An 11,418-nucleotide genomic window follows, 5' to 3' on the forward strand; every position below is an offset into this window, starting at 1 on the left:
TGGAAAAAAAAAAAAGGGTTCAAAGCTTAGCACGATCTTTCCGGCCATTAAAGAGAACAGAATTCAAAATAAATGGACAGGTCCTTAAATCGTGCGTGGCGGGAGTCCCAGGTAGGGTGTGGTAGGGTGAGGATGGGTCTCTCCAAAAGGATGGTCCTAGAGGTCCCTGGCCTCGCTTTGGAGGTCGGCTCGGCGGGGTGTGGCCCGGGTCACGGCGGCAGGGTGCTGGGCTGCGGGGGCCCCCGGTTCCCGGGAACACCCGGGAAAGTCCCGGAGGCCGTGCGGGGGCGTGACCGGGCCCGTGGGGGCGGGGCGCGGGAAGGGCGGGGCGCGGCGGCCCTGCGGTTAGGCTGGGAAAAGGCGGGCGCTGTGCTCGCCATGGCCGCTGCGGTGCTAGTCTGAGCTGCGTCCACCCCGCGGTCCCGGGCGGCCCGGGCCATGCGGCCTCCGCCACTGTGGCTGCCGTCGCTGCTGCTCTGTGGGCTCGGCGCCGTGGCGTCCTCGCCAGGTAAGCGTGGCCCAGGAGACCCTCCGGCCCCCGCACCTCCCCGGGCTTCCGCGGGTGCTGCGTCCGCTCGTGGGTGCCGCCCGGAGCTTGCACCCGGGGCAGGGTGAGGGTCTGCAGCCGTTCCCGATCTGCGGGTGACTGCGATCGGGCGGGGGAGGGACTGGCCCGCAGGAATCTGCAGTGAGTGTGGCTTGGATCACGGGGAATTCCAGGCCTGGAGCTTGAGAGCCCAGTTAGTCCTTGGCTGCATGGTGCCAGGGAGATCAGCTGAAGGGCAGGACCAATATTTGTCTGAGCGGCCTGTAAAATCCTGATACTGTGTTCTTCAGGATCTTATAGATGGGGAGCAGAAATGTCTGTGTCCCCTCCAGTATATGGGGACAGGGAGTCTGCTGAGCCACACTTTTAATCCCAGCTCTACCCTACTCCGCCCACACAGCCCTTTTTACACACACACACACACACACACACACACACACACACAGTTCGTTCTTTGTTACTCTCCTCTGTTACCAGCCTGACTGTATTTTTGAGCCAGTTATCAAAGTCAACAAAAGAAAGACATCAACTGATCCAAGAACATTCTAACTACGTGATTATGTTGTGCTGGGTTCTTTCCTATGCAGAGATCATATCAAAGCTTGGGTATCTGGAGTCTACAAGTGGGAGCGGGTGCACCCTTGTGAAAACACAGAACTCAGGTTGAGAAAGAAGGATCCTGAAGTTTCCAGCCGGGCTGGCGAAGTGGGTCTTGCTTTTGCAGTTGTTGTTGATTTTGCTTTTGTTTTTGTTTTGTTTTGTTTTGTTTGTTTTTTAAGTTTGGCCACTAGTTAATAAGCCTATGAGTTGGGAAGTTCCCTCCCATTGGAAGTGGTGTTGAGAGTTTGGTCCTGGGTCAGCGTCCCTACAAAGGCCCGTTCTCCTTACAGGCAGAGGTGCACAGGAGGATATGCGGTTACACAGTTAGCATTTCTCGTGGAGTCAGACTCTGACGTTCCCCATTTTGCCTTGAGCAATCTGTGTCTTACACACCCACCCACAGTTAGGCCTCCTTTCCTTTGGAGAACAGCCTGAGATTGTCTGAGATGTCTGTGAGCTTTGTGTTCAGAGTTGGTAAACGCATTTAGAGATTTTACAACGGACATTTTTCTAATGATTAACTTTTATTATGCTCTCAAAAGTCGTGGTCTGTGGCTCATTAACAACAATTGGATCCTTACATATTTTGAAAATGGTAGCCTTTTGTAAATCTCTTAGACTCTCAGGCCACTCTTACCAAACAATAATGTGAAATTTTCACACTTTTATGAAAAGAAAAACCTTACTAGGATATGTTTAAAAGAAACCCTTGTTAGTCACAGTGCAAATGAAAATGTCAACAGTGTTCTTGCAGCCAATGGGTAATGAGAAGATTCCCATGCTATTCCCCAGGTTATGAGTGTCTCTCAGGAATCATGAGATTGCTTTTAACAACATATGGGTGTTCCACCTGCATGTATGTCTGTGCACCACTTGCATTCAGAGGCCAAAAGAGGCCATCAGATCTCTCAGAACTGGAGCTGTAAATAGTTGTGAGCTGTCCTGTGGGAGAGTACTCTGATAGAATAGCAAGGCTTTGAAAGGAACGCTTATAATATCAGACCCTTCCAGGGACTCAAGGATGGCATAACATTACTGTACCCCAAATAGTCACTCTTTGTTGCCTTTTTTTTTAGGTGGCAGCCATTTGCTGTAGATCTGAAAAACAAAACAAAACAAAAAATAATTGAAAGCCTGAGACTATTCAGTCACCTGCACAAAGGGATCAAAGCTTCTGCTTCTAGTCATGGCTGCTCATTGTACTGTGGAGTAGCTGTGTGTGAGCGTGCGTGTCTGTGTGTGTGTCTGTATGTGTACATGAGCTCTCTCGAGCTTGGAATATCCAAACCAATGAGTGTTAGGGAGTTTCCTGTTTGGGTGTTGTCTCTTCAGGTGAAACTGTCTTATAGTTGGATAGATAATAATCCTGGCTCCCATTTATTGAGACAAGCTGCTAAGGGCTGTGTATATATTTTCTCTCTTTCAGTCTTAGTATTTTGCTCCCAGGAAGAGACAAATGATCTAGGGAAAAACAAAACAAAACCAAACTACTAGCTGTTGGGGATTTACTAAAAAGAATAACTTCCTGGCTCTGACCGACGGCTCAGAGCTGTTTATTTCCCTGTCAAACTTAAGTTGCTGGAGGTGAGGTCATTGGTGTGATTCATGTGAGGCTGACCAAGAGGCAGAGAGAGAGGCTAGAACCAGGGAGTGGGTCAAACCTTCAAAGACCTATCTCTGCTAATCAATTCCTTCATGCAGGCCCTGCGCTTTCAGGCTCCACAGCCCTCAAAATGGCCTCACAAGCTGGAGGGACCTGTGGGGGACATGTCAGCCCCTAACAGTAGAGACTCATACGTGGCCGCAGCATGCTTCGTGGGGGCAGAATAATGTTTACGGATAAAGGGCCTTGTCTGGAATCCTGCCTAGAGCCACAGGATCTCGCAAGCCCCCACCTGGGCCTCAGTTTCCTCATAAATAATGAAACTCCTTCCCATAGAGTGCAAAGATAGAAAACAGAGCTGAGGAGGTGGCTACAAGCACGAGCTGCTCATATGGAGGTCTGGGGTCCGATTCCCAGCACCCACGTCAGGCATTGTCTGCCCTCCGTGGTACCTGCAACCACGTGGTACACATGTAGCCACACCCACATACACATAAATAAAAATAATGAATAAGTCTTAAAAATAAGTGAAAGGCAAAACCAGACAGCATAGTCTGTCTTTTGTTTTTGTTTTTAAAGATGCGATTAATTGGGGGTTTAAAATATCTTTTTTTTTTTTTTTTGGATGGTGCGATAGAAGCTTCCTGCCAACGCTGGCACCTTAACTCTGAAATCTAGGATCTACATGGTAGCAAGTAGTTCTTCCACAAGTTCTCTCTCTCTCTCTCTCTCTCTCTCTCTCTCTCTCTCTCTCTCTCTCACACACACACACACACACACACACATTAAGTAAAGATGTCACATTTAAGATGTGGTGCTACAGGCCGGCCGATCTGGGTCTTCCTCAACCCACAGGAGAAACGGGGTCCTAGTCAGATTGACAAGGCGTAGGCAAAGAAATGAATAGCAGAGACGACACATGAAGTACAGGATCTGAATGTATTTCTTAAAAATGGCATCAGACTTTTACAGTCATTGCAAAAGAGAGATGATAAATCTGGTAGCTCAGCAGTTAGCTAAATAAATAAATAAATAAATCTGGTACCTCAGCTCTGAGGCCACCTGAAACACACTAGGTCTGAAGCAGCAGCTATCTCCTCTGGACTGGTGCTGCATCCCCCGGGCCCAAGCGGGGGACTGCGGACTGCATGAGTCTGAGTCCTAGCCCATCTAAGTTCTAGTTCTAGTCTGAGCGCCAGTGCAAGTGCAAAGCGAGTCTTGCATGTGAGTCCTTCAGTGCAAGTCCAAGTCCTCCTGCACCAAGTGAAAAGCAGGCTTATATGGCATACAGAAAGCAGGGCAGATGACAAGAGTCACGTAGGCAGGTGACACATCAAGGTCAGTGATCTCACGTGTCCAGTTGTGAAGCGAGAGGAAGAGCAATGGTGACCCCTCCCCACTGGGGCAAATTTGGTATTCCTATGCTAATTCTCTGGGTCCTGCTAGAGGCAATGACTAGGAGATTCTGACCTAACACTTGTAGCTAATGACCTTGACTGGAAGCCCTTCATTACTCTCTAGTATGTAAAACATTTCTAACTATTATGAACTGTCTATTGCTCTAAGGAATGTACTTGACCTCTGTTGCTAGCTGTGGCAAGGCAGATTCCTTGAGAGAAATTCAAAGCTATGGACAGCTTGGTATTAAACTAGGATAGGTTGGAAACATTGTGCTGGCCTGGAAACAATGCCCAATCTTAACATCATTTCTTGGGGTACCTTTATGCCTAATTATGAGGGCATGTTGACGATTGGAAAGACTGATCTGGAACACGTCTGAGTTAGGGGATACCAGCGACTGTCTGAATATCCAGGAGGTACAAGCTCCCTTTTGGGGCCATAATGCCTCTTGTCTTTTACTCCCCGCTCCCCCATACTGTAGATGTAACTGGTGTAGATGAGTGGGCGTAGCAATGTGGCTGTTTCTTAGTTCCTGGTTCCCATAGCTGCCTTGCAGGTAATGAGAGCTGGTTCTAAAGACAGCTTGCAGTGGCCTCAGGCTGGCACAGTATCCAATGGCTCTGTCCTGTCACAGATTAGCATGCCTTCTTCCTCCAGATGCCTGTGTTCTGTGACTGACTGTTAGGTTACAAGAGAAGTGGCAGGTTCCCACTCAGATGATCTGAAAACAGGCCATCTATTTTGGCATATCTGGGTTACATCCAGTAGAATCACAAGGGAGGTTGTTTCAGTAGAATCTAGCCAGGGTGGGGTTCTTCCACCTGCAGCCCATTGGACGATGACCTTTGCCCTTGAAACACCTGCTGCTCCCTGGCCTAGAGCACTGTAAGATAAAGTTTATTTTCAGCCACTAAGTTTTTGGTCGTTGTTTCAGCAACAATAGGAAAGTAACATGGCCCCTATACTGGCTAGTTTTGTGTGTCAACTTTACAAAGGCTGGAGTTATCACAGAAGGGAGCTTCAGTTGGGAAAGTGCCTCCAGGAGATCCAGCTGTGGGGCATTTTCTCAATTAGTGATCAAGGGGGTGGGGCCCCTTGTGGGTGGTGCCATCCCTGGGCTGGAGGTCTTGGGCTCTATAAGAGAGCAGGCTGAGCAAGCCAGGGGAGGCAAGCCAGAAAAGAACATCCCTCCATGGCCTCTGCATCAGCTCCTGCTTCCTGACCTGCTTGAGTTCCAGTCCTGACTTCCTTTGGTGATGAACAGCCATGTGGAAGTAAGCTGAATAAACCCTTTCCTCCCCAACTTGCTTCTTGGTCATGATGTTGTGCAAGAATAGAAACCCTGACTAAGACAGCCCCATTGGGTGGACACTAGTGCTTTAAAGACACTGCATCTCCTATGAGGCAAAAGCTCCCTGACCCTACGGGAGTGAACAGAGCTCCTTTCTCCATGAGCCTGTGGCCTCTGAGTCATGAACCCATGAGAGCTGGGTGTAGTGTGCTTGAAGTCTCCTTGCACCTCAGCCACAGGTCCTTCCATCCTGCCTTTCCTGCTTCAACCATGATGTGCCTGGGGTCTAGACACTTGAGACTTGATAGATTCTTAATAGGTTAGGTGTGCAACCATGTACTCCAGTGCCAACAGCAGCTTTTCCACGTGCCTTCCCTGTTAGAATGGACAGAAATCCACTGCAGTCATGAGCCAAACTGCTGGCAGGTAGTTTGATCCCAGCGACACAAAAGTATCAGGAGTTTTTAGAACCATCCAGAGAAGGTCAGCACCCACTCCCTGACCTGTGACATGAGACAAAGCCATGGGCCAAAGACAAAGCAAGCGAGAGAGAAAGAGAACGCCTGGGCCTTGCATGGGCCAAAGACAAAGCGAGAGAGAGAGAGAGAGAGAGAGAGAGAGAGAGAGAGAGAGAGAGAGAGAGAGAGCGAGCGAGCGCCTGGACCTTGCATGGTTTCTGTTCCGTTTTTTCCCACCAGCGCAATGCTCATTCTCCACATCTTCTAAGCCTGCTGTTCCAGGGCCAGAGAGAAAGCACCCCTGAGTTCCGCAGCACCTCAATTTTTCAAAGTGTCTGTGTAGCGCTGAGGAGTGAAAAAAAATGAACAGAACCTGGGGTGGTGAGACACACCTACACAGCATATGAACTCACTCCTTCCTCAGAAAGACTGATTTGAGAGCACACACAGAAAAGTCCAGACAATCTACTTGTAAAGTCTGTGCCTCTCGCTGCCCTCTCTGGAAAGATTCCAGTGTGAATCACACTCTGGAAGCAAAATCAGAGCAAGACAATAGAGGTGAGAGCAGTTTATGCATTTACCCCAGGGCTCAGTCTGAACAGACAGCGGGATGCTCCTGGGGCAGAGAGCATGAGGTTCCAGGACAGGCCATCCAGAATGTGAAGAGGACTATCTGGTAAAGTGCTTTATGGTGTGTGGACAGTCTGGCACTTCTCTGTGGAGTCCACAGTTCTGAGACTTGATTAGATTAGATAAGGTTCCCAAGAAACTCCCGGTGGAGTTTCTATGCTGTGTGAGGCTTTTCTTATAGCCAGTCTGAGAAATCTGTCTTGCCAGGTCAGCTTTTTGTTGTTTGTTTTTAAGTGTGTTGGGCATCCAACCCAGGGCTTTGAGCCACTGAGTTCCACACTGACTCTTAGCCCTGACGTGTGCGTAGAGCAAAGATAGGACGGCTCCAAGGTATGGTTGAGGGGAAGGAGATCTGAGGGAGAGTACAGCCGGAGGAGTCCAGAGCAGGGAAAGTAGTGAACATGGCCAGCAGACTGGACCAAGCCATGAGGAGAGGAGAGGAGAGGACGGCAAAAGAGGCTCAAGAAGGCGCATAGCCCAAATGTCATGATTACCTAGGAATGAGAAGCTGGGTGCCATAAGCTACCCAGTGAGCTGGAGGTGAGCTGAAGTTTAGGATAGGGGACAGATAAGAAGAGCTGAGAGGAGCCACAGGTCCTGAGTGGGCCTGCAGGCCACAGACCTTGGTATACTAATGGCTACCACACTTAGCCATCTGTCCTGAGTTTCGTTTGTATCTGAGAACTGAATAGCTTTCCCTTTCCACATGTGGTTAGAGTAAGGCTCTTTCTAACCTGGTCCCTTAGTCAGGTACCCAGCAGGGGAAGAAAATATTCCTTCTGGTTCCTCCAGACATGTGAGAGATGGTCAGGGGGTTGTGTGTTAGGCAGAATAATGTCCTTTAAAAGATGTCCAGGCACTGATCCCTGAACCTTGGGGATATGTGCTCTGACAGAAGGGGCTTTGACAAAAGGGGAGTTGAAGATCTTGACTGGGGAGATGATCCTGGATTCTGACCTACATGGATTCACGATCATTGCTAGGTCCTTAAAAGATAGTAAGGAGCCATGAAAGAGAACCAGAGACTGACTGGGCCCAGCATTGACAGAGAAAGGGGCCACAAGCCAAAGAATGCCAGTAGCTTTCAGAGTGCAGAAAAGGGAGGAGCCCTGGGTTTTGTTTTTTTTTGTTTTTGTTTTTTCCTCTTGGTGACTCCAGAAGGAACAGGACCCCACAGCTATCTCCACCCTAGGCCTATTTCACAAAGTGATGATAAATGATAAATATAGTGGAATAAATGAGATAATACATCTCAGTTGGTAAAAAGCTCTTGCGTTTGGGGGATGTGCTACAGCAGGGCAGAAACCCAATGGAGGTGGGAAATGCTGTCTCTGAGATTTGTTGATGGGTGTCTGGCTCCCTGGCTTCTGCTAAGCACTCAGCGAGCTGACCGAGCTGACCGTGCCTGTCTGCCGCCTTGCTGCTTTGCCCCTGTTACCCTGAGGCCTGTGTCAGCAGCGTTGAGCAACCAGAGTTCCCGGAGGTGGAGGCGCTGGGTAGTCTGTGGATGGGCAGGTGTCTGCAGCCTGGTGCGCTATGCCTCTGGGGCTGGAGGCTCCTCCGCACCCTTCTGGCTTGGAAGGGCTCTCTGGAAATCTCTGGAAATACTTTGGTTTGTGTTTCCTACTTTGAATTCTGGAGCAGGCATGTTTTCCTTTCCACCTTCAGGATATTTTTCATTAATCTTTCGACCAGAGAAAGCATTCTGACGATTTCTCTTTTGAGGGAAGGTTCCAGTGTTTTCAGTCTCTAGCCCAGCCCGCATGGTTGGAACTGGTCCCTTTGGGGAATCTGCTGCCTCTGGGGAGTGTGTTGTTTTGTGATTTGTGGCTCTCGGGGCTGGGAGGCAAGTTAAAAGTGCACATTTCCTCTGTGGTTTCGAACCTGGGATGCAGAACGTTATCCAGATCTCAGCGATGGGATGCTGAGAGTTTTTGAGGAGCAAATGATGTCCGTTCTTGCCCTCGTGTCAAATGCCTTTGGGAGTTACCTGTCTGGTTTGAGACATTTGCATCAACACATACATGCAGGGTCACCTTGGTACCCTACCTGGGCCTAGTAGATGCTCACTCTATTGGGTGTTCTGTCATTGGTTAGGGCTAGGATTATTCCTGGATGGAGTCTTGGGTAGCCCACAGTGCCACATAAGGTAGATGTGGAAACCCAGTGTAGTTGGGCTGTGGTTACCATGACCTAGAGGGTGACCTAAAACACATCTCCCATAGTGCCTTCCTCACAATCAGGTCCAGGAGGGGCTGAGTCAGGGGGAACAGCTGCTCCCATCCCAGAACCAAACTGCAACCTGAGCTGTGTTGAATAAACAGCTTTGATAACAGGCACTGAAATGTTTCTGAATTTCCCCTTTCTCTCTGCCCCGTCTCCTCCTCTCGATCCCTGTCTCTCTCAAGACTCTTTCTCCCAGCTCGCTGCTCCTCTGAAGCCGAAGCTTCACCTGTACAATGACGAGCAGATTCTAACCTGGGAGCCATCACCTTCCAGCGATGACTCGAGACCAGTGCTCTACCAGGTGGAGTATAGCTAGTAAGTAGATGCTCTGCGGGTGTCCTCACTGGGACCTGTTGGGGAAGCTGGATTGGAGCCTGGAGCCAGATCCTGACCTGGGCTTTCAGCATGATCGTAGTGAGACCTCCTATGCATTTAAAAACTCACCTCCTGCTCATCAGAGGCAGATTTAAGCCTGGCTGTTAAGAGCAATGGCTTCTGGGACACCTTTAGTGCTGAAAGTTAATCCCTAGTAAAGGGATTAACTCTGTACAGAGTGAGGGTTCACTTTGGCCCTGGAAAGGCAAGGGGCAGCTTTCACGTTTAAACCTCAAAGTCCGAAATGAGCCCACTGAGGAGTGTACTAAACAGACTACAGTGAACTCTCATTTTCTCACCTGGTTTTCTGTTCTGAATATTATAGTGTTCACGCCTTTTGTGCTGCTTCTCACCTCCATTGATGGCCACCACTTGATTTGCAAAAAAGTATTCACTAAGAAACTGCTCAGTTAAACACTTTCGTTTTTGTTTTTTATTTTTGGTCGTGTAAGTTAATTGAAGATGGAGCATATGGTAATAAACAAAACCTGTTTGTTTTGAGACAAGCATTCCTGTTTTGCTCAGATAGCTGTGGAGCTAGAGATCCTCCTGCCTCAGCCCCCAGGAGTAGCTGAGACCCCAGGCCTGTGTCACTGCACTCTGAGCTTTGTTTAAAAGACTTCCACAGAGCTTTGTATTACAGACTAACTTGTTTGACTCTAGGGTTGGTTGTTTGTTTGTGGAGAGGGTGGGTGTGTACACATGTGTGTACAAGCCTCTCTCTCTCTCTCTCTCTCTCTCACACACACACACACACAGAGGTATGTGGAAGCCAGGGGGCATGGCGAAGTGCTTCGTTAGTCCGCTGCCCTTGTTTTTTTGAGACAGTCTCTCCAGTTCAGCTGGATTGGTAGGCCAGGGCTCAGCTTCCTGTTTCTCCTCTGCCCCGTGCCCATGACACTGGTTTCATGGCTTTGCTTGGATGCTCAGGGGCTGAATCCAGGCTGGCAGTTTTTAGCAACAGCCGTTTCCCCAGTTCCCTTTCTTTCTTTCTTTTTGGTAAACAGTTTGTATCTTTTTATCAGGAGTTGAGGTTGGTTTTAATAAGATTGGTAAACACTAAAGCGGGCTGGCCCTCCACCCCCATCCTCTTTGCTGCCTCTGGTGAGGGGAAGAGATCTCTGGTTTTGTTTCGATTTAAAATCAGTTTTCTTGTTTGAGTTTGGTTTTGTTTTTGTTTTTTACTGATTTTGAGGCTAAGACTTAAAAACTCTGTTTTGTGGTCAATCAGAACTGCAATTATAAATGAAGGTGCCCCCTTTGCTTTTTATGAAGGTCAGGGTAGCAAAGCCAAATCTACAGGAGAGTCTAGGTTGTGTCAAGTTAGCAGTTAAAATTCACCATGGCAGAGGCCCAGCAAGGTCTCACAAAACACATTAGGGAACTTCTGAAACAGAAGTCCAGAAATGACCCCGTGCGCAGTGTAGAGAGAATCTCTTGTTTCTTGCACTGTGTGGAAACATCACCTGTCAAGAAAAGCCAGAAGAAATAGGCGGGAGTTCCTATATAGGCGGTAGAGAAGGGTGGAACTCTGGGAATTCATCAGAGGTGCTGGAGATGAGAGGGGTAACCAGCCATGTGGCCCTCAGAATAGAATAACCGGGTTATGTAAGTTCCGAGCTAGACAGGGAATGAGCTGAAGCCTGTGGTCTAGGTCTCCAGGTGGAAAAGCTTGTGGCTACAGCATGGAAGCGGGGATGACTCTCCTGATTAATAAAGCTTAGACAGACTGACTTGGTGGAGCTTGATGAGCCAAATGCTTGAGCCGTGTTCATTTCATCATTCATCTAAATGCAGCCGAAATCACCTTCTTTTTTACCCTCTGTACACAAAGGGATTCCTTCCCTCAGGACCCTTTTCCCCCACAAGTCTGTCTTCTGAGAAACATTCTTAAAAATTGTTCTGGCACTCTGGAGGCAGAGACAGGCGGATTTCTGAGTTCGAGGCCAGGTCTGAGTTGGTCTCCAGAGTGAGTTCCAGGACAGCCAGGGCTACACAGAGAAACCCTGTCTCAAAAACAAAAACAAAACTGTTCTGGGATGGGTGGTGGTGGCTCACACCTTTCATCTCAGTACATGGATGCACATAAAAATAAAACAAAATTATAAAGCTTTAGAGGGGTAAAAGCCTGATACATTCTATATCTTGAATGAACTTTTCACAAAGGCAGCCACAAGAGACCAGGAGTTCGGCTGGGTGGTGGTGGTGGTGGTGCACATCTTTAATCCCAGCACTTGGGAGGCAGAGGCAGGTGGATTTCTGAGGTCAAGGCCAGCCTGGTCTACAG

General features: G+C 48.7%; 1 protein-coding gene across 3 annotated transcripts in view; it reads left to right on the plus strand.

Annotated features, from left to right (window-relative positions):
• Ifngr2 (interferon gamma receptor 2) overlaps positions 1 to 11,418 on the plus strand; it is an 18,603-nt gene that overhangs the window by 751 nt on the left and 6,434 nt on the right. The window contains exons 1-2 of one of the 3 annotated variants that reach the window (XM_031364390.1): positions 316 to 508; positions 8,939 to 9,071. In XM_031364390.1, coding sequence (XP_031220250.1) covers positions 439 to 508; positions 8,939 to 9,071 — 203 coding nt within the window. In that variant the 5' untranslated portion in view covers positions 316 to 438. Of the gene's footprint in view, positions 1 to 315; positions 509 to 8,938; positions 9,072 to 11,418 lie in introns of those variants that run through there. The other 2 variants (XM_031364392.1, XM_031364393.1) reach the window with 2 other exon arrangements.

Source organism: Mastomys coucha, unplaced genomic scaffold, assembly GCF_008632895.1.
Source record: "Mastomys coucha isolate ucsf_1 unplaced genomic scaffold, UCSF_Mcou_1 pScaffold12, whole genome shotgun sequence".
Taxonomy (NCBI): Eukaryota; Metazoa; Chordata; class Mammalia; order Rodentia; family Muridae; genus Mastomys; species Mastomys coucha.